Here is a 27,118-nt window from a genome sequence, read left to right as displayed (position 1 = left end):
AAAATATTGGTAATTTTAAACCAGCCCTTGATATGTCCCAATCCCAAAGAGCTGCTGACAACAGGGGACCCCTCCAGGATCTTTGTTAAGTACATGTGTGTTCTGGTGAGGGTGTAAATGAGTGTGTGAGACAGCAGGAAGGACTCAGTGTGAGTTGAAAAGTCCAAGGTTGGAGAGACACTAGAGGCAGCCTCTCCAACTCTCAAGATCATGGTTTGGGAGATCCACTCCCCCACACAAAAAGATGCCGCTCTGTTCTTCCATGCTTTTATTGGTGACAGCAATGGACAAGAACAATGCCAGGCACAGGAGACACCCTGGCCCAGCACCTGGGGTGGCAAGCAGGCCCTGCAGGGCCACTGGCACATCCACCCCAGCACAAGATCCAGTCTACACGGGCCATGTCCCCGAATGGGCAGGAGGCCGTCTGTCCAGTTTGTATGTGTGGATCAGCCTGTCTGAGTGTCTGAGCCGCTGCTTGCAGGGCGCCCCCATCCTCGGCACATGGTAGGGGCTGTTGTGAACACAGCGCGGTATCCCCCGGTGGACCACCGGGCCCCGATGCTGACCTTGGGGGATAGGGCTGGAGACTGGAGGAGGCAGGGGGCCAGGCACAAAGTTCCCTCCAGGACCACATCCTACAAAAGAACCAGCAGTTATGAGAGTGGGCTTCTGGCCAGGGTGAACCCAGCTCTGCCTTCAGGCAGTTCTGGTCCTCCAGGGTGAGTTTTTCCAGGTGGGCTTCAGTTTTCCCATCTGCAAAATGGCAATACCACCTCCCTTACCTCCAAATCAGGAAATTGTGACAATCAATGAGCTAACTAATGAGTCTGCAGATGCTGTTCCAGACTCAGCTGTGACTGAACCCAATCCTGGGGGATACTCTAGGGCTGCCCAACTCCCCTCAGCCCACCTGGACGTAGGAGGCTGGGCTAGGGGAGGTTCAAGAGAAGGCTGGGAAAGGTATGATGGGAGGCTGTGGAGGCACCTACCTAAGTGGGGTGGCATCGAGAAGTCTTCCGTTGGATTATAATTGAAGAATTCATGGGGTAGGAAGGGCTGGCCTGGGAAAAAAGGGGGATCCTGGGGCAGGGGTGGAAACAGAGGAGGTGGGGAGGGCTGAGGGAGAGGGTGGGGAAAAGGCATGGGAGGGGGCAAGGGAGAGGGCGGGGGCAAGGCCAGCTGCTCCCCAAAGTCTGGGGGCTGCCCCTGGCTCCCCTGGAAGAGATGCTCTGGCTCTGGCCAGTCTTCAGTCCAAGGATCTAGGAATGGGATGGTTGTTTCAGGCAGGCCTGGGGAGCCAGGCTGCCCTGAACCCTGGCTGTCCACACGCCTAAACCTCTACTCCCACCTCTTAAGAGAACAGGGCACCTTCTGCTTCCTGCTTCCTGAGGTTCCCTCCTCCCCTCTCGTTTCACGCCAAGCCCAAGCTGTGTTCCTTCCTTCTTGCCTTTCTTAACAGGCAGTGGATCTGCCTTTGTTCTAACTTCACGCTCCCCTCCAGAGCTTTCTCCCTTTGTCGTCGGCTCCCATATCTTTAGCTTTGGCCTCTCCCAGCTCCTCCCCGCAAACCAATAAATAAGCTCAGTCAGTTTTCTCTCTTAAAAACAGAGATCCTGTCTCTTCCTTCTCACAGTAGTCCCTGGTTCCTTTCAAACTTCCACACACAGCATTCTGCCCGGTTGCCATTCCTTCATCAACTGCTCCCTGACTCTTTTAACCCTACTTCACTCCTTCAACACTTCTCCTAAATGTAACCACTTCCTCTCTTCCTGATAGTCACACAACATGACCAACAGCCTCTGTCCTCCTTGAAACTGCCACCACCCTCATCTCCTTTTGTTTCCTCCATTGGCTCCTCTTCTGTTCCAGCTCCAAAACACGATCATGGTTTCACCCCATCCGTCACAGTTCACATTCATGCCTTCAGCTGCCATCTCTCTGCTGCGCCCTATGACTCCAAATCTACTCAGCATCTCCACAGGAATGCCAAGAGATCTGCCCTGACCAAACTCACCAACTCATTCTCCCACCCAACTCTTCCTTTTGACGTTCCTACTTCTGTGGCTCCAAACTGGGTTCGGAAGACCAAGCCACCCCAAACTAGCCTTACAACCTTTAGAGGAGCCCTTCCTTTGTTGCAGATCAATTCTCTTGTCTAAAAAAACAAGGAAACTGAACCATTATACAATCAATTATTATATAATTCGCCTCCATGATGCTCCAACTCCAGGCTACCAAGTCCCGAATTTGACATTCTTGGCCTCTCTGTGCCCCGACGCCCTCTGGTGCTACTACAGCCTTCTAACATGAGTCATGTCGCCAATTCAATAAACACCATCCCATAGGCACTATATACACGACTGTGCTAGACACTGGGGTTGAAAGGAGTGAGCTGTCAACAAGTGAGGCAAGAACCTTGCCCTTGGAGGACATGATCCAGGGGAGAAGCAGACATGCAACATAACTCACGATGTCCCCTTTTACGGGCAGGCAGGAACTGAGAGCCTGATGGCACCAGCCAAGGGGCTCTGTTGCTTCTGCTACACTGCCTGGACTGCCTTTCCTCTGTTCATCTTTCTACCCTCCAAGTCCATTCCTATTTAAAAGTATCCCCATTTCTTTCCTGTTTATCTGTCTTTTGACATGCTGCCTTACATGCTTGATGCTTACACAAGCTCATTCACGTACACGGAGGTCACTATACCGCTAGACCACACAGAAACCCAGGGGAAGAAGAAGACACTCTCAGTGTCCGCAACAGTCCTTCAAGGGGCCTCTACTCCCTTTGGGTATCTCTGTCCTGTTGTGTCTGAGCCTTAGGCTCTGAGGGCCCTTTTTGCATCACTACCCTCCCAACTTGTGGTAGGGCTCACCAGGGAGATAGTCACGCTTGGGCAGCTCCACACCCCAGGCATCGGCCACGTGGCTCAGAAGCAAGTGTGAGAGGTGGCGGTGGGCGTGCTGGTCCCAGTGGACCCCGTCCCGGTGACGGTGCTGAACTGCATGCCGGAAATGAAAGTGGAGATCCAGGACATCGAAGCAGTAGTCCCCGGCCAGTGTAGCGCTGTAGAAGTTCCCTTCAACCACATCCCGCCGCAGAGAGCCCGCCAGGGGCTGGAGCTGAGTGAGAAAGTGCAGCATCCAAGAGCCACAGAATGAAGGCAGGATTGGGAGGGAGGGTCCTCTATGTACCAGTCAGTTGCCCATCCTCCATCCTGAGGGGCCCCGGTCACTTGCCTCAGGCAGAAGGAAACCCCCAGTGACACGCTCCCCTAGGGGCATTGCCATGTTCCACACCAGCAGGCAGGAGTCTGGCAACACCTGGTCCATGCGCACGAACACCCGCTCCAGGTTCTCTCGGTAGCTCTCCATTGAGCAGCGGCCATACCTGTTGGGCAGCACAAAGGGTGGGCAAGAACACAGGGATGGATGGCCTCTGAGCCATACCTCCACCCTGAGTCAGTACTGCCCTCTCCCCAGCCCCAACCTGGAGAGATCCCAGAGGCAGGAGTTGATGATCACCAGGTCTGGGGCAGGCCCATACGTCAGCTCCTCCAGGACTCCCTCGAGGTACTCAGAGTAAACGCGGGTGAGGAAGTAGAATCGCACAAGGTGGTGGCCAGAACCTGAGCAGAACTGGCGGACCTCCCGGTACTGCGTCCCGTTGTGCAGCTCGCCCAGCTGACCGCCAGCCACCAGCTGGTCCTGTTCAAAACTCAGCTCCCCCTGCCCACCCCCCCCAACCCAGCTGGTCAGACCCATGCCAGGGAGGACAACCCTACCAGGCCAGGGTCTGAGCTTGCCCACCACTGACATGGCTAGTAGGCTTGCCTCACCTTGGCTTTCAACTGGGCAGCTGTGAGCAGTGAGTCTTTCTGGAGCAGGAGCACCAGGTCCTTGTACACAGCCCGCTGGACTGCAGGGAGACAGAGATCCCAATGCTGAGGCATGCCTCACTCCACCTCAACCCCTTTCAAGTCCAGGCCTCCCATCCTCCCAGGGCTGGGTTGCCTAAAACCACCTTTGTGGAGTGTTGAATGAGAAGCAAGAGAAAACGTGATGTTAAAAACTCCTGGCACTGCCTCTGTTCCTTCTACCTATATGCCATTCCTCAACTTGATGCACAGTGACTCAAGATCACCTGGCAGAGGTCAAGTCATCCAAGACATACACAATCCACCGCTTCCATGAGAGAAATTGTGGGGGACTGTTAGGAAGAAAAATGCTAAGCAAGGATGGGGTGAAAAGCTTGACAGGATACATCTGTCAGGACACCTGTAGTACCAGCTGGGGAAATAAAAAGAGAAAACCTACTGATTTGAAACTGACTAGGGATCAGTGAGGACGTTTGAGATAGAGATGATGGGTCCAGACACAGAACATAGGCTGCAGATGCGGAAACGCAAGTGCGATTCCAGAAGGGCACTCACTTGAGTCCCCCAAGATGACCACGAACTTGTTGTGTAGTAGCTGCTGGACTTCCGAGGCTTGGAAATGGACCATGGCGCTTCGCAGCGGGCGGCGAGGCTCCTTGTTCTCCAGACAGAAGACCATGCCGCCGCCAACTACGACGGGCTGTAGGGAGAGGCCACTAAGCCGCGCGAGGGCGGGGACTTAGGGCATGACGACCCCAGGGCCCGCCCCGGCATAAATGAGACTTGCGCTGGCCCCTCCGGGGCTACAGGGGCCGGGTGGCAGAGTTAGAGTGGGGCCCACAGTGGCGCCAGCCTCGACTACACCTGGCAAAGGAGGCAGGAAGTCACCCCGCCCGCGGACCTCCGGGACACCAGGGCGCTTCGCGCGCGGCGCCGCCCCGCGCCCCACCACGTGCCCGCCCCCGCCCCGCGCATGCGCGCGCCATCGTGCCAATTACCGAATCCCGGGGTTCCGCGCTGTTCACCTGCGGCCCGGGCAGGCCCACGTACTGCCCACGGCAGGCTCCGGGCCTAGCCTCATGTTCCCGCGCCCGAGGAGGCCGGTGGTGGGTTCAGCACAGCCCCTGCCCCGCAGAGCCCGTGCGTCCCGGTTAGCCGTCGATGCGCAGCCTGACGCCCAGCGCTCTCCATGCGTGAGTCGCAGAGGCCCCGACGGTGCCTCGGGCCTCCGCGCCCCGGGCGGCGATGTTCACAACTTTCACTTCCGGTCACCCATGTCCCGCCCCGCCCGACCCCCTCAACGCCCCAGGGGACAGGAAGGTGGCGGCGGAGGCCGCCACTGGGAGCAGGAACCAGGGCCCGGCCCACCCCGGCGGGCGCGAGGCCCGGGCGTGGGCGGGGGCGCGGCGGCGGTCAAGTGCAGCTGCCCACAGTGGTGATGGCCGTAGCGGTGGCCTCGCCACGTGACCCGGACGGGCGGAAGCGGAAGTGCCTGCCGGGATCCCGCGTTAGGCGGGTGTCCCCTCGCCGCTGGCCAGCCGCCGCCTGCACCAGCCATGGACTGCTACACTGCAAACTGGAACCCGCTCGGGGACTCGGCCTTTTACCGGTGAGCCGCCCAGCCCTCCCGGCCACGATCCGGCTTACCCTGCTCGCCCGCTCGGGTCCGCCCCTCTCCGACTCTCCCCGGGTTTCTATCAACTAACGAACAGCTGCCTGTGGCCCGGCCTTCCCCTCTCCGGAGAAGGAAACCGAGGCAAAGCCGGTGGTCACACAGATAGGGGCACAGCCCAGCGCTGAAGCCCAGGTCTGTCGGCTCCCGGAAGGATGCTCAGATCATGTTGAGGGTGGCCGCCCTCGGGTGACAGTGAGTGCCTGGTCTTCTGCCGGGAAGTGCTGCTGAACAGTCAGACCAGAGGGGCGCTTCTAGGGGAGGCGGGGTCGCACGGCGGGCGGGGTAACTGTGCCTACCGAGGCTGGGAGGAGGCGAGTCGGGAGTGAACCAGGGGCAGCGCGAGTGGGGACTCCATGTTAGGGGCAGCCCGCTCATGAGAGTTGTAGAGTCCTAAAACGCTAATCTTTCTAAAGTGTTGACTGATCATCTTATTACCCTGATTAGGATTTTTCAATGGCTTTCCTCCTTTGTTAGATAAAGTATAAACTTCTAATCATGTTGCATCTGTAAATCGGCCCTTATTTGTTTTTTCAACTCTCCTATCCAAATTTTGTGTTCCAGTTGCACAGAACAGGACCCCAACACACCAGGATGTTTCATGGCTCCCTGTGTTTGCACTAGCTTGCATTTCCTTCTGTGGGCATTTCCCTCTTTACCTCACTGGAGAGTTCTTGCTCATCCTTCAGGACTTAGTTCAAGAGTTCTTTCCGAAACTTTCCCTGACCGAATCCCAATAGAGTTGACGTTCAGCTGACTTTCCTTTGGGTCTCAAGGACCGAGGGCTAGGGTCTGTTATGTATGGCACAGTAGGGCAATATCTGTATAGCTTTCTTCTGCTAAACCAAGTGCCCTGAGGGCTGAGAGCATATTTCTAGCATCCCTTTTTCTCCAATGTGTATGTAGAATAGTGCCTGTTATGTAGTAGTTGCCTAATAAAGTTTTAAAAAATACTTTATTAATTGCAACTAAAGATCACAAAGACTTCGAATTGCCGTCTTCTTTCAATAGAAGACAACTGTGCTAGTTAAACTGTATACCATTGTTATTCACATATTAAAACTTTTAAAAAAACATTTTTATTGAGTTATAGTCAGTTTACAATGTTGTGTCAATTTCCATTGTAGAGCACAATTTTTCCGTTTTACATGAATATACATATATTCATTGTCACATTTTTTTCCACTGTGAGCTACCACAAGATCTTGTATATATTTCCCTGTGCTATACAGTATTATCTTGTTTATTATTCTATATATGCCTGTCAGTATCTACAAATTTTGAACTTCCAGTCTATCCCTTCCCACCCCCCTCCCCACTGGCAACCACAAGTTTGTTCTATGTCTGTGAGTCTGTTTCTGTTTTGTATTTGTGTTCTTTTCTTTTTTTTTAAGATTCCACATGTGAGCAATCTCATAGGTATTTTTCTTTCTCTTTCTGGCTTACTTCACCTAGAATGACATTCTCTAGGGACATCCGTGTTGCTGCAAATGGAGTTATGTTGTCGTTTTTTATGGCTGAATAATATTCCATTGTATAAATATACCACATCTTCTTTATCCAGTCATCTGTTGATGGACATTTAGGCTGTTTCCATGTCTTGGCTATTGTAAATAGTGCTGCTATAAACATTGGGGTGCAGGTGACTTTTTGAAGTAGGGTTCCTTTTGGATATATGCCGAGGAGCAAAACTTTTTTGATACACGAAATGTCAGCCCTTAACACTTCTGAGATGGACAGATGCCTTGTGGCAATTTTTAGAAATGGGTTGAATTTGTTATTTAATTCTTATCTTTTATCATTGTGCCTGTACAATGTGAAAAAATTGCAAAAATTTAGTTAAAAATCAGTAAAGTCAGTAGAAAATAAGTGATTTAAACTGTTTTTGTGGCGAAGAGGTGTCAGTTGACATAGGTAGTCACATAATTTAGTGTTTATCACAGAGTGTACTTTCAAAAATACTAACTTGTATTACTTTTGAAAATATCTGTTGCCTACATGGGCTTGTTAAATAGGAGAGTACTGAAAATGATGATCTCATTGTCATAGGAGTCCCATTTATCATATGGAGTCTTAACTTTGTTTACAAACCTGTAAAGTTTGAAATGAGTGTAAGCGCTGAGTACAGGCCGTAGTCACGACCTGTATGGCTAGCCCACCCTTACCTCTGCTGTGCTGCCAGGAAGGGGTAGAGGTGTAAGCCTTGCTGTAGAGGTTATGTTACTTTTGCTCAAAGATATTGAGCCTTCCTATGTACTAGACACTCTGCTAAGTACTTTATGTGTATCAGATTGTTTAAGTCTGACAGCCCCATGAGGTAGGTATCATTATTTTAACTCCATCTTCCTGATGAGGAAACTAAGACACAGAGAAGTTAGATGACCAAGTTAGACAGGTAGTAAGCAGTGGGGCCAGGACTGGAACCCAGTCTTCTTCTAGGACCTGTCTTAAAGCATGGGGTTTTTGTTTTTAAGCAGAAAATAAAATATAGCGTTCTAGCTTCTCTACCAGAGTGGCAATATTTTAGGTGCAGACACTTGGTTTTATTTGTATTTGTGCATAGCCTTATGACAGGACTTAATACATGTTCAAGTAAGTGAATGAATGATAGGCAGGTGGCAGACATTAGAGCCTTATCTACAGGATGAGATTCTTTTGCATTGGAAGCACTGTTCTGGAAAAATCCAATTTGGGAAGGCAAGGAGAGAAAATGGTGACAAGTTCTTATGGGGCTCCAGAATTTTAGCCATTTTTATTCTTAAAACCCAATTTGGGATAATTCTGTTAAATAATTTTGCCCAGCCCTTTGTCAGGCTGAAAGTGTATTGGCCAATAAAGAGACATAGATCCTGTCCACTCTAATAGAACTTACAGCCAGCAGGGGAGACAGTTGATAACCACAAATGAGTCTGTATTTGTTTGAGCATAATTGGTGAGGTAAGTCGGAGGTAAAGAAGACTTTCTGAAGGAAACAGTACCCCCTCCAGAGGATGAGTAAATGTAGGTGCAGGGAGTGGGATGAGAGAAAAGCATATACAAAGGTCCTGAGGCAGGAGAGGCAGGGACACTCTCCATGTTTAGGCCAAACAAAGAGAACCATTGCGGCTGGGGGGCAGGACAAGAGATGAGACAGGTGCTTTTCTCTTAGGAGCCACACCCTGCAGGGCCTTATAGACCACCATTATTTGAAGAACAATGGAAAGCCTAAATGAAAGGATTGGTGTGATTGGATTTGTGGGATGTGTGTATGTGTTTTAAGTTCCTTCTGGAGACAATGAGGGGATAAGTTGGAAGTAGCAAGAAAGAATGGAGGCAAGGGAGACTGGTTAGGAGGCTGGTGGAATAGACCAGGGAGAAGTTGATTGTGGCGAGCACTGGACGTGGAGAGAAGGGACCTGTCTGGGAGATATAAGGGGGTAAAATCAAAGGAGATTGTGCTGGGTTGCACTTTTAAAAGATTACACAAAGAGACATTTAATTGTAAACAATGAAATTATTTTGGCCTCCCCCGATCAGATCTACCTGTTGTGTTCCCAGCCTGATGAGATGTGCCCCATCTCTCTGACTTCTCAGAAGCCATGTGCTATCAATCCACACCCTCCCTCAGCCACAGGTTTCTCCAGCTGTTGGTGTCCACCACCCCCTGCGTCAGGGTCTCCTGAAAGGCTGGCTGCATGCAGCTTCCTAGGCCAAATCTACTGTGTTATCTGTGGGGTGGGTCCTGGGAATTCGATGTGTGTTTTAACAAGCAACCAGGTGTTTCTTTGCTGCAGGAAAATCTGAAGACTACCACTCTGCATTGTTTTCCACCATCCCTACCCCTAAAGGCTCCCTATCAGATCTCAAGAACTGTACTTAAGTCTCTCCATCCTAACAAAAAATAAACATCCCTATTCAAGAAACAAACCAGTCCCTCCTCGTCAGCCCATCTTTTGCTCCCCTACCCCAAAGGTCTGAAAACTGCCATCTACACTTACTTCCACTTTCCCTCTTCCCACCCACCGCTCACTCTGGTCTGATCACCCTGTTCTCAGTGACATCCTGCTTCTACAGTGGGCACAGCTCAGGCCTCATGTGAACTTGACTGTCTGGAGCATTGGATAGAGGTGACCTCCCTTCTTTCTTGGGATTTGTATTTAACCTTTTAACTATAAAAATTTCAAATGTACAGCAAAGGAGGAATAGCAGAATGAACACCCACAGCCATCATTTAGGCTTAAAAATTGTCATCGTGTTGCAGTACATTTGCTTTAACTATTTTGTAGGTTAAGAACTATTAGAAGAAGGTCCAGTATACATAAATGTACAGAAAGTAATGCAGTGGACATCCCTGTGCTTAACACGCAGCTTCAGCAAGTGTCAGCAGCTTGCTGTTCGTTCTCTTTTCATCTTCCCTTCATCCTCCTCCCCCCACAACACACACATACTTTTTGAGACCATTTAAAGACAAACACAGATGTATCTTTTCAATCAAATACATTTTCTGCTATAGTTTAAAATAAATTACTCACATAACTTCAGTGTGCATTACTTTGGGAAAAAAAATGACAGTTGCCTGTAAAACTGCAGTAGTCTTTCACACCAAACAAAATTAACATTTGATATCTAACAACCAGTTCTTACTCAGACTTCTCCAGTTGTCTTCAGTATCTTTTTATCACTGGTTTATTCAAATCCAGACTCAGATAAGAATCATTCACTTGCTTCTCTAAATTAATTAAGTCTTAGTTAAGCCTCTTGTAAACTTGAACATTGCCATCTCCACTCTTCACCCCTACCTCTTGTTTTCATGACAAATTGGAAGGAGAGTGCCCTCCGCAAGCTGGGGTTCCGACCTCACTAAAGAAGGTTTAGTTGCAGCCCACTGGGTGGTGGAAGAGTTGCTGGTTTGCTTGGCCGAGAGCTGTTCCGCAGTCACTGGGCAAGCAGGACGCAGGCATCTCAGGCCCAGATAGGGCACAGGGGAGCCAGAGCTGAGGGCCAGGTTCAGGGACTTGCACAGGGAGTGAGAGCATCACTGTGAGCAGGAGACCGGGAGCACGTAGTGTCTATGTGGAGAGAGGTTCAGGAAGGTGGACGCCAGTCCAGGCCAAGGCTGTGCGGTCACCAAGGGACAGTGTGTTCTGGGCACATGGTTGGTGCAGTGTCACCAGATGTCCTCATACCCACACTGCTGACTGATCCTGTAGATGCTGCAAACAGCCAGAGGGCCCCTTCCTCCTGCAGTGTCTCTGTACTACAGCGCCCTCTACCGAGAAGCTTAGCATCTGGCTCGCTGTGGAGCACATATTAAAGGGTGAATTTGGAGCTGGGAAGCAGTAAGTTGATAACTGACGTGGTCCACCCTTTGGCTTCTCGGCTTCCATATGCGTCCTCAACACACTTTTGAACTCCTTCACAACAACCAAACAACTCTGTATTTCTGCTTAACAAGATACTACCATCCTTCTTACAAATAAACTACTCTTTCCCAAAATGAGAAAACACAGTCTTTGCACTGATCACTGTATTAATTACCCCTCAAATTGAATTACAGTCCCACTGAATATTTTGTCACCTAAAAATTTAAATTTGTGTATAAAATAAAAACGGGAAGGTGAGAAGACAGTGGCTAGTACATACATAGAAACACAAGCATAGAACAAGCACAGAGAAAATACGCAGAGTGCCTGCAGTCACTTTGTAATTGGTCACCAGCTCATAGTTGATATCTTTGACTTCCTTCTTCAGCTGCCCATCCCATATTTCCCTGGCCCTCAGCCTGAACCTTCACTACTCTGGGATTTTTACATAATGAAGTGACCCAAACCTTCATTTCTCAGTCATTTAAAAAAATTTTTGGTTGCTGATGTTTTTCATTAATCTTTACTGTTAGACATAGAAGTCCTTCGAGGTGTCCTAGATGGTCTCCTGGGTTTCAGACATAGTCCTCCTTGCCTCCATTGTGTAGCAGCAACTTGAATTCCCCTTGGCAATCAGGATAATCACTTCAGTCGGTAAATTAACCCCATTTTCTTGCCTGTTGGTTCCATTGTATAAGGAGCCCAGAATGGCAAGGTGGTGCTCTTATCTTCTGAGTCAGTGAATCCATCGGGTCCCCTGGTGGAAACATTCTCCCCTTAGGGACTAATAAGCACTCCAAACCAAAAGATCTCAAAGTTGCTGGAACTGGAAGCAACATTTTAATAAGAGAATCATTGGGTGTAATAGTGAGAGCACCCACTCCCGCTTCCACTCCTTAATTCCAGGTTCTGTGTATTCTGACTGTGAAGGTGATAACACCATGTCATGGTCTCTGATGCAAAGCATAAGCTTGCATCCTATAAGACAGTGCCTCATACTTTTAGAATATTGTCTCCCAATTGGTGCTGTAACGGAGTCGTCATTAAATTTAGGCCAGCCACTTCTGGGTAATGGGGTATAGGGTAAGACTAGTTGATTCCTTGGATATGAGTCCACTGCTGCACTTAAATTTGCTGTGCAGTGAGGTGCTTGATTAGATGCATGGCTTTGCAGGGTGCTATCGCGGTAGACAAGACATTCTGTAAGTGCACAGATGGTGGATGCTAGCAAAGGCATTACAGGGAAGGAAGACACATCCACACCCAGAATTTGTATTCCAGTGAGGACAGCTCTTTGCCCATGATGGAAGAGGTTCAGTGTAATCAGCTTGTAGACTGGTACCCCTGGGAATGATGCCATACTGGGGCCATGTGCTCGTCTCTGCTATTGGCAGATTAACCACTCAGCAGTAGTGTTAGCCAGGTGAGCCTTGGAGAGGGAGGCTCCCAAGACATCTACCCTAAGTGAAGTCATCACAGGGTTTTCAAGCACAGGAAGGCTAGTCTCGTGAGACACAAAAGGGCAAGCTACTTCCAGTGGTGAGGAAGACACAGAATGACTTGGGGGTTCAAAACTGTCATTCTCATCTGAGTCTAAACAGATATCCCCCTTCCAAGTTTCAGAATCCCTTTCTTTCCTAATTAGTACCCTGACTTTTACATGAGAAATGGTGTACTGGGGACTTCAGCTGTCAGTTTAACAACCCACACAGCTAAACTCTGCCTTTGATTTTCAGAATTAGCAGCTGTGTCGCTGCAAGAACTAAGAGACTTTTATGCTGTCACAGAAGCTTTCTGCTTCTCAGACCATGATTGGAGCTGAAAGTTCATGGACCTAAGCTTGTCATTTTCTCTTTGTAAATGTTCAGGTGCACTCAAAATAACCCTTCTACACCATAGCCTGTATAATCATCATTACTGCCATACGGTCAAGCACAGAGGTCACTCCCAAAACACGTGTTTGACTTGGTGTTTCACCACGGTGAACTGCAGGCTTGATTAGTTGTGATGCTTCTGCACGCAGTGGGTTACTAGCATCCATTTCCCATTGCAGAGAACTCAGCACTGCACTCAAGCCCAAGCATGTGACCAAACAAATCCCCAAATCCCATCTTTAGAGTTTTGTCTCCTGGGACCACTCCCTGCGCCAGTTAGTCTGGATCCATTCGGGAGACTTAAACCAGGAAAGTTTAATAAATATAAGGAATTATTAAACTGTGATAAAAGAGTAACTGTGAGATATAGGAAAAACTTAGACAGTGACCTAGGGCTAAGGGATAGTACCCCGAGAAAGCTAAACTTGGAAGGGGGGCCCTTCTCCAGGCTGGGGTTTAGACCGTGAGAAGATATAGTTGCAGCCCACTGGATGGCAGTGAATCTCACTGGTTTCCCCAGGGCCAGAGCTGGTCCATAGTTGCTGGGCAAGTAAGACGCAACCCTCTGGGGCTCAGTGGGTAGGAGGACACAGGCAGTCTGCAGCTGGGGGCCAGTTGTTTGGGTGTGCAGGGGCAGTCACAGAGCTGATGCAGGCAGCCTGGAGCACTCAGTGACTGGGTGCATGGTTGTGCAGAGGGGTCAGTGGAAACACTCAAGGGCACAGGCAGGGTAGCCAGCAGCCAGGCATCTCGTCATGCTAAGGAAGTAGGCCCTGGCGTGGTGGCGCGGGCAGGAGGTCAGGAACATCGTGCCTGTCTGAGGAGTCATGAGAAGGTGATCACCAGTCCGGGCCAGCCTTGGAGGTTGCTACATGGCTGGGTCAGAGCAACACCAAATGTTCTCACACCCTGGCGCAGGCTGCCTGCCCTGCTGCAAAGCAGCGGGAGAGCCCCTTCCTTGTGCTGTCCAGTGCCCTCTATTGAGAAGGCTTAGCCTCCTCACTGTGAAGGAGTAATGCTTAAAAGAACAGTTATCCCCAGAACACATATGGAAGGATGAGTATCTATTTCCCCATCAAATTTCATCTAAGGATTTTAGTAACAGAATGTCAAAAGAAATGCAAATGGGGTTAAAAAGCTCAAATACTGCAAAAGTATATAGCCTACATATTGTGAGTCTCCATTGTTTCCCAGCCTCATTTGCCACCCTCCCTAAGGGTAACCAGTGTCTCTGGCCTAGTGTAGAGGCCTGTGGGAGTTTTTCTATGTATTTACACACATACATGTGATTATATGTAAATATGCTTGTCAAAAATATTTGCTCAGTGTTTTTATTGCATAAATGGATTCATATGGTTCCTAATGAGCTGCAGCTTCCTTTTTTTTTTTTTTTTTTACTTAACAATGTATTTTAGCGATCACTTCATGTCAGTATACACAGTCACCTTGTTAATAGTCACATAATATTCCCCAGAACGGGCATAGAATAGTTTATTTAACCAGTCTGATTTTGAAGGAGTTTTTTTAAACTATTTTAAACAGTGTTGCAGTGAATTCATACCTTTGAATACTTGTGCAAGTAGTCTTATAGGTTAGACCCTTGGAAGGAAATTGCTAAGTGAGAGGGGTTACGCACTTACAAGTTGGATAGTGTTTCATTTTCTGTAAGGGCTGAACCATTTTATACTCCCAGGAATGTGTAGGAAAGTGTTCATTTTCCCACAGCTTCAACAATATTACATGTTATTTATTAGCCTCTTAATTTTTGCCATTCAGATGGCCAAAACATGGAAATAAATTTAAAATTCATTTTTACCTAGTCATTAGTATGTCTGTTCATATCTTTGACTATTTTTCTATTGTGTTGTTTCTACTAATTTGTGAAGAAACTCTTTATATGTTCTCCACGTTAACCCTTTGTTACAAATGTGACACATCTTACAGTGGTCATTTGACTTTTATGTATTAATTTTTAATGTACATATTTTAAGTTTTTATGTAATAAAATCTATCTGTCTTTTCCTTTGTAATTCTGGGTTTTGTGTCTTGCTCTGAAAGACTTTTCTGTAGTTTACATAATGAAAATGTTAGCTTACATTTTTCTCAAGTTTTTTTATGTTTAGTTTTAAAATATTTTCACATAAAGTGGTGTATTATTAGCCCTTGGCCATTTTTCTTTTACTTTTATTTTCACTTTTTACAGTTAATTAAAGCCTTTTGTATTTTTAAGAACAATATTCCTTTTTCATGTGTTACTTTTTTTCCCTTTTTGTAGTTTGTCTTACTACTTTGCTTTTGATGGACTTTTTAAATGTTAACTATTTTAATAAATAACCATTAATGTGGTTTAAAAACTCAGTTTCATTCCCATCTCTACCCCTCTTCAACTGATTCCACCCCTCACCTGCAAGTAACCACTGTTAATTAGATTCTTAGAAATTTTTCCAGTTTCTTTTTTTAAATAGAAGCAAATGTAAATATGTACTTTTTAACCCCTCTTATATAGAAGTACACAGAAGTTCTTAAGTTTTATTTAGACTCATTTGTTAGTCTTTTTCTTAGTGACTTCTAGGTTTTATATCATATTTAGAAATTGTTTCTACTTTATAAAAATAAGCAAGATTTGTTCTGATGTGGGTTTATTTTTGTTAACATTTAGATCTTGAATTCCACCTGGAAAATATTTTATTGCAGAGATTAAACAATGAAGTAGTATTTATTGGGGTTCTTCCCATATGGCCCATTGTCTCATTTCATGTATCAATTTGCACCAATTTGAAATGCTGTCTTTATTACATACTCTATTCCCAGATATTTTTCTGGATTCTCTTCTGTTCCATTGATCTGTTTACTTACTCCTGTGCCAAAAGAAGTTTTAATTAACTTTAGTTTTTAAGTGTATTTAATTTCTGATACATATCTGTTCTCACATTTTCAAATGTTCTTACGTATTATCCAGTATTTTCTCTCTCAGATGATCTTTTTTTCCCCACCGATGAACTGTAGAATCAGTTTGTGCTTTCCTCCCCACCCAGAAATTGGGGTGATTTTTATTGGAATTCTTGTGCATTTATAGATCATTTTGGAATATTTTTCCATGTTTTCTATATCCTTAAGTAAGCTTTGATGTGATTTTACAAAAAAATTTTTATTAGGTCTGTCCTTGGGTACCTTATAGTTTTATTGCTATCATGATTAGAATCTTTTTAAAGTTATGTTTCTAATTAGTTCTCACTAGCCTATAGAAAACTAATTGGTATAGAAAATACATTGATTTTTGTTGATCACTTACTGAGCTTTTTTAGTCATTGTTCCATAGACTGCTTTGGATTTTCTAAGTAGACAACCTCATTATTTGTGAACAGTAGCAATCTCACTACTTCTCCAAAATGGAAACTTCTCTTTATTTTTTTTTCTTAAATTATGTTGACTAGAGCTCCAAGAAGGATATCAATAGAAGGTAATGATGGGTCTCTTCCTGATCTTCAGTGGGAAGGCTCCTGAAATGATACTAGCTGAAACACCCTCCTTCTCGAATGTTGTCTTCTCTTGTTGACCTGGATTAGTGCCCACTCCTTCGCTGTCCCCTTTTCCCCACCTTCAACCATCAAGTGATGGCATTCCTCAAGCCTCCTACTCCGTCTTCTCATGCAGCACACACTCTGGTGATCCACACACATCTCAGATTGCGGTCATCTCATGCCACTTTGTAATTTCAGTTGCCTCCTGTAAGCCAAGCATTCACAGATTGGTATCTCCAACCCAGGACTCTACCCAGCTCTGGACTCACTAAAGAGCTCCTCTTGGATTTCTTTCAGGCATTGCTCACTCAGTACCTCTAAAACTGAGTTCAGTATCAACAAGCATTGAAGTGGACCCCTGGGTATAAAGCCCAGGGGTCAGATTCAGTGTTAAGAACCAGAAATAGAAGAAAGGCTCCCTAACCTGAGAGGCCCTCCTGAAGGGTCTTATTTCCTGCTAATGCAGGCCCCAGCTGGCCGCCCCAGCCTAGTCCCACCTCAGTCTGCGTCCTGGCTTATTGGCCGTACAGCCTGCCCTGCGGCATCCTCTGCTCCCTCACCTGCTGTCCCTAAGCACGCATGTGGTCAGTGAGCCTATATGTTTCCAGTCACCCCCCTCTCCCTGCCCATGGGGGTCCTCCTCAACTTTCCTGTGGAAGATGAATGGAAGCTTTAGGGGCTCCTCTGTGGCTCACCCCATCTGAGTGCAGGGTCATGAGGCTAACCTCTGCTCGCCTCTGTGTGGGCAGGAAGTATGAGCTGTACAGCATGGACTGGGACCTGCAGGAGGAGCTGAGGGACTGCCTGGTGGCCGCTGCGTCCTATGGGGGCCCCATTGGTAAGTTGCCCACTGCCGTCTCATGCTCTGGGACCACGGCAAGAACTCAGGGTCCTTGATTGCTGGTGGTCTCTCTGTTGGGTGGTTCTTGCTGGCATGTGCTACCCACCCCCACCCACCCTACTGAGATGCTTTTAGTTCTGGTTCTCCTGAGGCCTGCTGCACATGGGGTGGGCCTAAGGAGCTAGCTGTGAACTAGTTAAGCAGGCTACCTAAGGCCTGCCTCACACAGAGTGGGCCCGGGCAGCTAGGGCAGAAGGTTCCTTCTCAAACTGCAGCACTGCTGAGGAACCCCTGGAAGAAGGAGAAGGCTGCCAGCATAAGGCCGGTTCTCGAGATCTACTCAGCTTCCGGCATGCCTCTGGCCAGTATGCTGGTAAACACCCTGCCCTGGGGCTGGGGCCAGGGGTTCACCCTGAGGATGGCCTCAGGAACCTCCCTCTTCTCTGCAGTGGAAGAGTGGGCCCGTGGTGTCCCTGGGCTGGTCAGCCGAGGAGGAGCTGCTCTGCGTTCAGGAAGATGGTGTGGTGCTGGTTTATGGGCTCCATGGTGACTTCCGGAGACACTTCAGCATGGGCAACGTAGGGGCCCGAGGGGCTGGGGAAGAGGGATGGAGTCTGGGGCTCTGAGGATCCCTTAACCTACGGCCCCTCTCTCCAGGAGGTGCTCCAGAACCGGGTCCTAGATGCCCGGATCTTCCATACTGAGTTTGGTTCTGGGGTGGCCATCCTCACAGGGGCCCACCGCTTCACCCTCAGTGCCAACGTGGGGGACCTCAAACTCCGCCGGATGCCAGAGGTGCCAGGTGAGCCCACAAATGTGCCTCCAGACCATGGGACCATCAGAGGCAGAAGCTGTGGGCCTTGGTCACCCTGAGGTTGTCCTGTTCCCTGGCTGCAGGTTTGCAGAGTGCACCATCATGCTGGACCACGCTGTGCCAGGACCGAGTGGCACACGTTCTTCTGGCTGTAGGACCTGATCTTTACCTCCTGGACCACGCAGCCTGCTCTGCAGTGGTGAGGGGTCCTGTGTGGGAGTGAAATGAAGGGACTGGGGGAGGTAGTGGGGAGGTTCTGAGAAGTCAGTATCTCTGGTGTCCTCCCGGTCCTGCCCCAGACCCTCCCTGGCCTGGCCCCAGGAGTGAGCAGCTTCCTGCAGATGGCTGTCTCCTTCACCTACCGACACCTGGCGCTCTTCACAGACACAGGCTACATCTGGATGGGGACAGCATCACTCAAGGTGTGATCCTGGGACAACACAGGGGCACCATGCCTTGTCCAGGAAAGATCTGTTGGGGGTAGGGGAAGGGCTTTTCAACCAAACTGGTGACTGCTGGGGCATGGCTATGACATTCCCTGCACCCTTTCAGGAGAAGCTGTGTGAGTTCAACTGCAACATCCGGGCCCCCCCGAAGCAGATGGTCTGGTGAGGATGGGGGTGTTATGCTAGGGGTGGAAGTGGATGTAGCCTTGTCTCCTGGGACATGTTGATTCAGCCTGTCTACTGACCAAGCCAAGTGAGCTTATCTTCTCTGCCAGTGCACATTTGAGGGAAACCCCAACCCACTGTGGGCCCCAGATGCCCCTGGTTGCTGACAACACAGGGTGAGAGGGATGCAGACAGATCAGCCAGAGGAATGGGATAAGGGACAGCAAGCATGTGCAGGGCTAGACCCAGGCAAAGTGATGTGGGAGACATGGCTGTGGGCCAGGCATCCTGTGCGTGTCCCAGACATTTATATGTGTGTGTGTGTGTATGTGTGCTGCTGCCCACAGGTGCAGCCGCCCTCGCAGCAAGGAAAGGGCTGTCGTGGTGGCCTGGGAGAGGCGGCTAATGGTGGTGGGCGATGCGCCTGAGAGCATCCAGTATCCTTGGAGGGCTGCCAAGGGTTGGGGGGATGATAGCCTGCCCTACCCCATCTCTTCGTGCTCTTGGGAACCTTGACCAAGCTTGGGTTTGTGTTGGATGAAGACTCCTACCTGGTGCCTGAGCTGGATGGGGTCCGCATCTTCTCCCGCAGTACCCACGAATTCCTGCACGAGGTTCCAGGTGAGGCCCTCACAAGGGCACTGGGTGACCCAGGGCAGGGTCTCCTGGGCACCACGGCTGCCCTGGGCTAGTGCCGCAGAACAGGATCAGGGCATTGAGGCAGGGCTGAGGCTTCTTGCCCCCTTCTCCTACTCACCAACTCCATTCCTCCAGTGGCCAGCGAGGAGATCTTTAAAATTGCCTCGATGGCCCCTGGAGCGCTGCTGTTGGAGGCCCAGAAGGAATATGAGGTAAAGCCCTGGCTTTTCCCCCGGGCCCCAGGATGCTCTCCTTCCCCTCCCCCTTCCCCTGATGGGCCCAGCCCCTGCATCCAGCTGCCACCTGTCAGGACAGGGGTCCAGCTAGGACACTGGGCTGGGCTGGGCTGGGCTAGGGAGGGCTGGCTCAGGTAGATGGAAGAGACATAGTGTCCTCTGTGTGGTGATAGGGAGGGGCAGGGAGCTCCCACTATTCCCAGTCTAGGCACAAGTCAGGGCTACTATTGAGAGGTCTCAGGGCCCCCCATAGGCAATGGTGGGCTGATATGGGGTGGGGTGGGGGCTCCGACCTCTGCAGCCCGCCAGGCTAGCCCATTTGAACCACAGCCCCAGAGGGGTGGGGGCCAGACTGGCGGTGTTCCCTGCCATGACACATTGTCTCTTGCACCCTCCCTCACCCCAGAAAGAGAGCCAGAAGGCTGATGAGTACCTGCGGGAGATCCAGGAGCTGGGGCAGCTGACCCAGGCCGTGCAGCAGTGCATCGAGGCCGCAGGACACGAGCACTGGCCAGACATGCAGAAGAGTCTGCTCAGGGTCGGCCCAGGAGGCAGGGCTGGAGGGAGGGCTGCTCGGTAGGGGTGGGCTGGCAGAGGGGAAGCTCTCCTCTCTTGCCCTCTGGCTCTTCTTAGGCGGCCTCGTTTGGAAAGTGTTTCCTCGACAGATTTCCACCAGACAGCTTCGTGCGCATGTGTCAGGACCTACGTGTGCTCAATGCTGTTCGAGACTATCACATCGGGATCCCCCTCACCTATAGCCAGTATCCCCAAGTGTGCTGGAAGGGTGTTTACTGCCTTGGGTTGGGGGAAGGGGCTGGAGATGATGCGTAAAGGTCCTTGGCACATAGGGCTTGTTCCCCTGCTGGAACCTTAACCGAATAAAATACAGATACAAGCAGCTCACCATCCAGGTGCTGCTGGACAGGTACAGCAAGCCTAAGGGTGCTGGGAGGGGGCTGCAGTGGGCAGCATTACAGCGCCGGATGTGCTCCTGTGGTCTCTGCTCCTGACCCCCTTTCCTTGGGATCTGGGAGGCCCGAGTTCGAGGCTGGGGCCACTCTGCCCTCTTTCTACCCACCTCACCCCTGGGCCCTTTACCCCCCTTGCCTGCCAGGCTTGTGTTGCGGAGGCTTTATCCCCTGGCCATTCAGATATGTGAGTACCTGCGGCTTCCTGAAGTGCAGGGCGTCAGCAGGATCCTGGCCCACTGGGCCTGCTATAAGGTGAGGATGTAGGACAGAGTTCAGTGGCATTTAGGGGCTTCCAGACCCTGGTGAGGTGTAGCAAATATGAAGTGTAGACTGAAAGGGTGGGTCCTGATGGAGGCAGTGGGAGTGGGGGCTAGGAGATGAGAGCCAGGTGTGTATGACACCCCTTCCCTCTGCAGGTACAGCAGAAGGACGTGTCTGACGAGGATGTTGCGCGGGCCATTAACCAGAAGCTGGGGGACACGCCTGGGGTGTCTTACTCAGACATTGCCGCACGAGCCTATGGCTGTGGCCGCACGGAACTGGCCATCAAGGTAGGTGCCTAGCCTTCCCCAGATGCTCTGATGTGGGTAGTAGAGGCCCGCAGGCCAGCTCCTTCCCTGTGTGCCTTCCTCCCCACCCACAGCTGCTGGAGTATGAGCCACGCTCCGGGGAGCAGGTACCCCTTCTGCTAAAGATGAAGAGGAGCAAACTGGCACTAAGCAAGGCCATCGAGAGTGGGGACACCGACCTGGGTGAGCAGGGTTTGGGTGAGGTCAAGGCTGGGGTCTCTGAGTTGGGCAAGTGGTGGCAGGGCTGGAACCCCCATCCCACCTCATCGTCCCATAGTGTTCACGGTGCTGCTGCACCTGAAGAATGAGCTGAATCGAGGAGATTTTTTCATGACGCTTCGGAACCAGCCCATGGCCCTGAGTTTGTACCGACAGGTGTGTGTGGTGGGCAGGGTGGGGCTGGAGGCTCCGAGCCCCTGAGTTGGCCTTGCTGACTGCCCGCTTGCCCGTTGCCCCAGTTCTGTAAGCATCAGGAGCTGGAGACGCTGAAGGACCTTTACAATCAGGATGACAACCATCAGGAGCTGGGCAGCTTCCACATCCGAGCCAGCTACGCTGCAGAGGAGGTCTGAGGGCCACGGGGCGTGTGGGGCCCATGGGCTGGCTTCTTCTCCAGGTGTCTGGGCCTTGAATGTGGTGCACACCCCATCTGATCCTCACTGTTGAAGGAGAGCCTGAGAAGACATGAGGCCAGGATGGGGGTTGGTCCCAGAGGAGCCGGCCTTCCTGCTAGGGACACTAGAGCAGTGTGCCCAGCGGGTGAGGCTGGCACTGGCGACCCTGGGCACAGGGATGAGGAGAAAACCATCGGCTAGGTGGGGAAAGCTGAGGTGCTTTGTGCTGTGAGCTCAGGTGTCCCTTCTTGTCCTGGTAGCGCATTGAGGGGCGAGTCGCAGCTCTGCAGACAGCAGCCGACGCCTTCTACAAGGCCAAGAATGAGTTTGCAGCCAAGGTCTGGCCCCTTCTTTTCTGTGAGCCTCTTCTTCTCCCCTCCCAGTATCCTCTCCTTGTCTCTCTCATTCCTGTCCTGCCTCATCCCTGTCCCCAGGCCACAGAGGATCAAATGCGGCTCCTACGGCTGCAGCGACGCCTAGAAGACGAGCTGGGGGGCCAGTTCTTAGACCTGTCTCTACATGACACGGTCACCACCCTCATACTTGGTGGCCAGAACAAGCGCGCGGAGCAGCTGGCGCGTGACTTCCGCATCCCTGACAAGAGGTAGGAGAGGGCCCGGTCAGCGTGTAGTTCCTGGGATCCCCTGGCCCCTCCTGCAGCACCTCCACACCCAGCTTCCCCACAGGCTCTGGTGGCTGAAACTGACCGCCCTGGCACACCTGGAAGACTGGGAAGAGCTAGAGAAGTTTTCTAAGAGCAAGAAATCACCCATCGGCTACCTGGTGAGTAGGGCCCACCCTCCACCCCACCTCCAGTGAGGGTCCTCCTGGGGAGAGGACCAGGCTCAGAGACAGGCTGATGGCCTGTTCACGCATCTGTTCAGCTACTCCACAGAGTTAGTGGGTGCTTCCTGTGTACGCACGTTTGAGGGCCAGGCATGCGGGAGGTGGGCCCAAGTCTGCCTGCAACTGTTGGCGGTAGGGAGAATCAGCTGCTCTTCCCAAGGAGGACCATGGGGGACACCATGTGCCTGAAGGAAAGTCCTGTTGGAGTGGTGGTGGAGGGGCACAGGGAGGAAACATTTGCGAGGCAGTGGAGGATGTTGATAGGTTGGTTTTCTGTGGCAGGCGGTTCAGATGTGTGGCAGGTAGTAGGGCTAAGGGCAACCTGGGAGGACAGGGGATGCCTGCTGTGAGTGGGTAGCAGTGGATGGTGGAGTGCACACATGGAATTGTTGGGTTTCAGAGCTCCAACAGATCTTTGGTTTAGGTCGTTTCTGCCCTAAGAATGTTAGGATCACAACACTGTTGTGTACGTGTGTAACTGTTGTATGTGTATTTTGGGCAGGGTTGAGGGGTATAATGTGGGGTATAATGTAAGGTATACATACTGAAGGGTATAGTGTAGCTACTGGGCTTTGTTCATAAGAGAGGACAGGAGGGCTCTGCCTTATCTTTTCCCTTCACCCTCTCCCCCTTCTAAGCCCTTTGTGGAAATCTGCATGAAGCAACACAACAAATACGAGGCCAAGAAGTATGCCTCCCGTGTGGGTCCTGAGCAGAAGGTCAAGGCATTGCTTCTCGTTGGGTGCGTCTGCCGAGGGCCCCGAGGGTGCTGGGTGGCTAAGCCAATGGGCTGATGAGAGGCATGGTTTGTGCCCCTGGGCAGCCCAACAACGGCTCCCCTCCTGCTCAAATCCCAGGGATGTGGCTCAGGCTGCAGACGTGGCCATTGAGCACCGGAACGAGGCAGAGATGAGCCTCGTTTTGTCCCACTGCACCGGAGCCACAGACGGGGCCACAGCCGACAAGATTCAGCGGGCCCGGGCACAAGCCCAAAAGAAGTAAGGGGCCTGTCTGCACGTCTCCCCGAGCCCTGGGCCTGGCAGAAACGTCACTGCTCATCCATCTCTTCTTCCAGAACAAAGTTGAGGAGCTGGGGTGTGGTGGGAGCTGGGGTTCTAGTTGTAAATAAAGCTGAAACATTTTAGAGTGCTTGTATTGTGCAATCCAGCCTGAGCAAAAACAAGCTGGAGGCAGAACCAACCAGACACCTCAGGAGCTGAGGGCTCCTGTGTCGGGCTGGAGAGGAAGGTTCTCCAGCGATAGTTACAAGAGACCTGCCCCCCTCCACAGTTACTAAGGAAAGTCCTCGCGAGCACACAGGCCCTAGGAAGATTATGGGGAGAGAGGACGTAAAATGTAATGAGCACCAAGTCACCAAGAACCGCACTGAAAAGCATTGCACGTGTACACACACAAACACACACACGAAACTTGCTAAGCACTTTAGCTCTGTTTTCATTTATTTCACAAGACAGCCCTGGGAGACAGGTAATATCAGCCCATCTTAAGAGAAAATTAGGGATTGAGGACTAGGGAGCAAGTATGTGGCAAGACTGGGATTTGAAACCATGTTGGACATTTGGGGGCCTTAGAGCTGCTCCTTGGCTGTTGTGGTAACAGAGGAGGGATGACTCAGCCGGACCTGAAACAGGGCCTTCTGAGCTGGGGATCCTGAGGCTAGGCCCCTGATGTGCACTTCAGTGAGGAGTGGAAGACTGATGAGAGGCGTGCAGCCGCTGCATTGGAGGGATCAGGGAAACCCTGCCTACTGGACAGTGGGGAGCAATTCCTGAGTGGTCTCTGGGCTGAAAAGAAAAAGAGGATGGTGTTCTCCTTTAGGCAATTCTGCCAAGGAAGGGCTGCAGACTGGCGAACCTTGGCTCCACCCTCCCCCCCGATGGAGGCTTCACCCCTAGTCGGTAGGAATGCCTTCATGGCCTTCAGGGCTCCCAGTCTGTAGCCTCAGTCTACACTCCAGTGCACCTTGGCTTCATGCCCCAGCATCCCTACCTAACACTGAGGGCATTGTCTTTCTTCTTGTGGCCCCCTTTAGTCTAGAAGGAAGACAAAGGAGGAAACCAAAGCCCAGAGAGAAGGCAGGCCTCCCTGGAACTTCTGGCTTCCCCTCTTTAACGCCCCTAGGACTATGCTTAAAAAGAGCGAAAGACTCAGCTTGGTAAGGTGTTTCTTTTTCTTCCCCTACCTGGTTTGTAAATGTAAATTTGTGAAAATCCTGCAAGGGGATATAAAGCAAACTGTAAGACAACCATGTATTATGCTCACCACTTATTATATCGGTCAAGAATTTGAACAAGATAAAACAAGGGATAGTGCGTCTGCCCCACAAGGTCTAGGCCATGAGCTGAAAGACACAGGTTAGGGGTGACTTGGCAGTGGGGCCTGGAATCTAAAGGCTTGTTAACTCACATGTCTGGCAGTCGAAGCTGGTTGTTGACCTTAGTTCTGCCAGCCAGAATACCTGCAACCTGCTGTACCTCACAGCATAGCAGCCAGGTCCCAAGGACAGCATCCCAGGAGAGCCAAGCAGATAGGTACTGCCTTCCCTAACCTAGTTTTGGAAGTCACACAGTATTACACCTGCCACATTCTGTTTGCCAAGGCAGTTGCACAGGCCTACCCCACCCAATTCCAAGGGGAAATAGATTCCACCTCTTAATAGGGGAGTAGCCAGGCTCTGGAAGAGGATGTAGAACTGGAAATGTGGTCAGTTTTTGGAATCACAATCTGGTACTACCTATAAATCTTCTCTCTTAGAATCAACAGACACCTGGGGAAAGGAAAGGAGATTCTCAATGCTGGAGATTGGAGGAGAATTTTTTTTCCTCCTCCGTCTTGGCCTCACAATTCTTCACTGCCCTGGTAGCTCTTCCATGCCTTTAACAAATGTTTTCTCCAGCTTTCCTAACTAGAAAAGGGTTGGTACCATCCAGTCCTCTCTCTGGAAGGGGGGCGCTGGGCAGTGCATTTAGAATGTACACAATAAAAAGTCTATGTCCCCAAAGTAACATACAGCGTAGTTACTCATGTGATATGCGAACATTAAACACTGTACACATGAACTTTAAGAAATATGTGAGAAATAACAATAATGACATTTATACAAATAGTGTTTACAACTTTATACAAAGTGTGTGTACCTGTGGAGAAGCACTGGAATTTTCCCTGGGAAGAGTTGTTTGAAAATTAAAAGCAGTTTTGTATACTCTCTTGTAGAGTTAAACATTGCTTCCCACCCCCCACCCCCCACATTTTATCATGAAAACTTCCAAATATACAGCTAAGTTGAAAGAATTTACAATGAACACCTGTATACCCACCACCTGGAGTCTACCAGTAACATTTTACTAATATGCTTAATTTTCATACATCTGTCTGTCCATCTGTCCATCTTATTAATCCATCTTATTTTTGATGCTTTTCAAAGTAAGTTGCAGTCATTCATTTACCTCCCTCTGAATACTTCTGAATGCATTTCAGTAATTAGAATGCAGTTCATTGTGTGCTTTTTTTTTAAAGACAAAAATCTGTATGTGATGCTCAGATCCTAACTACGTTTGCTGAGTTTTGACAAATGCATACACTTATAGTGATTATTTTAAAAACAACTAGTTTGAGCCTCATCTGGAGCACCAAAAAATAAAAAACAACTAGTATTTATTTTTCAAATCCTCAGTTGCTCAACCATAATTAGTGTAAAATGCCTTTCTCTACCTTGAGTGATTTGCACAACAGGCTTGGACCTACAGTCACAGGTAGAGTAATCTTGGCCAATGGATGGAACTAGAATTGAGCCTGGGACCAGGATTTGGGGCCTCGGGTCAGAGAATTTGGGAGCATTTCTTCTGGTTTAGGATATCATTGGCAGCCCTGGAGTGAGAGTCAGGGCAAAGGTTCCTATAAGCCACCTTCTCAGGGTAAGGAGGCTGCAGTCTCTTTTGGGTATAAAACAGCCAAATGACTCTTGGGTATAGACAGTGAATGGCCTGGGAAGGCACCTGGCTCTCATTTACTTCAACCTTCTATCTTACTGCCTTGCTTTATTTTCATTACAGCACTTAGGAAATGTTCTTGTTCATTTGTTTATTGTCTGTCTCCCCATCCAGAATGTAAGTTCCTGAGAGCAGAGACCTTTTCTGTTTTATTCCCTGCTGTGTCCAGCACATGGTCTGCACTCAACAAGTATTTGTTGAGTGAATGACTCATTGTTCCATTTACTAGATGGGGAAAGGAGGCCCCAAAAGGGGAAGTGACTTGCCTAAAGAAATAAGCATCCTTTACTCCCATCCTCCAGCTCTCCTTCTAGTCCAGTCCTTTTCTCATAAACCTGTGACTGGGGTCTCCTGTGGGGTGGCTGAAAAGTGCCTACGTGTAGGGTGTGCTCCCGTCGGCTGGGACTAAAGCAGGACCAAGAGCAGGGCTTTGGCCTCCTCTCTCCTCACAAGAAGTCTGCCTCTCTCAGCTCCTCTCTTCTCTCCTCAGGGAGAGCGCTTTGCCTTGTGGTGATGGGGGTAAGCTGTGGACACCTGGGGCATCGGTAGGATGAGAAGTCTGGACAGATCTCTACAGGTGGGCAGCTGAGGATGGGACTCTGTTCTCTCCCGCTGCAAATAGGGTCTGTGTGGTCACCAAACTGAAATTCCCTTTTCAGGGTCTCAAGGATGAAATATGC

The 27,118-nt window shown here is 50.0% G+C and overlaps 2 protein-coding genes across 9 annotated transcripts; one reads left to right on the top strand and one right to left on the bottom strand.

The window, feature by feature from the left end:
• Positions 1-251: 251 nt before the first annotated feature.
• PCED1A (PC-esterase domain containing 1A) lies at positions 252-5,363 on the bottom strand. Of its 2 annotated transcripts, none has more exons than XM_074347028.1 (8): positions 4,904-5,363; positions 4,434-4,578; positions 3,840-3,919; positions 3,491-3,729; positions 3,241-3,391; positions 2,877-3,123; positions 993-1,262; positions 252-638 (listed from the first exon to the last, which is right to left on the bottom strand). In XM_074347028.1, exons 2-8 carry the CDS (start codon positions 4,555-4,557, stop codon positions 391-393), a joined length of 1,359 nt encoding a protein of 452 aa, XP_074203129.1. In that variant the 5' UTR covers positions 4,558-4,578; positions 4,904-5,363; the 3' UTR covers positions 252-390. The 2 variants fall into 2 exon arrangements, with proteins under 2 accessions (XP_074203129.1, XP_074203128.1); XM_074347027.1 differs by having other exon boundaries at positions 4,877-5,362.
• VPS16 (VPS16 core subunit of CORVET and HOPS complexes) lies at positions 5,342-27,007 on the top strand. 7 transcript variants are annotated; one of them, XM_074347020.1, is made up of 26 exons: positions 5,342-5,487; positions 17,037-17,125; positions 17,404-17,501; positions 17,578-17,706; positions 17,786-17,930; positions 18,026-18,141; positions 18,242-18,364; positions 18,495-18,550; positions 18,901-18,992; positions 19,082-19,174; positions 19,328-19,404; positions 19,835-19,966; positions 20,062-20,189; positions 20,318-20,353; positions 20,543-20,651; positions 20,816-20,950; positions 21,043-21,151; positions 21,246-21,343; positions 21,427-21,534; positions 21,843-21,920; positions 22,017-22,186; positions 22,269-22,365; positions 23,067-23,170; positions 23,286-23,426; positions 24,482-24,604; positions 26,929-27,007. In XM_074347020.1, the coding sequence occupies exons 1-26, from the start codon at positions 5,435-5,437 to the stop codon at positions 26,990-26,992; spliced, it is 2,703 nt and encodes a 900-aa protein (XP_074203121.1). In that variant the 5' UTR covers positions 5,342-5,434; the 3' UTR covers positions 26,993-27,007. The 7 variants fall into 7 exon arrangements, with proteins under 7 accessions (XP_074203121.1, XP_074203123.1, XP_074203124.1 ...); XM_074347022.1 differs by lacking the exon at positions 26,929-27,007 and adding an exon at positions 25,204-25,651; XM_074347023.1 differs by lacking the exon at positions 23,286-23,426.
• Positions 27,008-27,118: the final 111 nt, after the last annotated feature.

The sequence above is a fragment of the Camelus bactrianus genome, chromosome 19 (assembly GCF_048773025.1).
Source record: "Camelus bactrianus isolate YW-2024 breed Bactrian camel chromosome 19, ASM4877302v1, whole genome shotgun sequence".
In the NCBI taxonomy this organism is placed as follows: domain Eukaryota; kingdom Metazoa; phylum Chordata; class Mammalia; order Artiodactyla; family Camelidae; genus Camelus; species Camelus bactrianus.
Note: the sequence above shows the minus strand (reverse complement) of the source record. Positions and strands in the feature narration are given on the sequence as shown.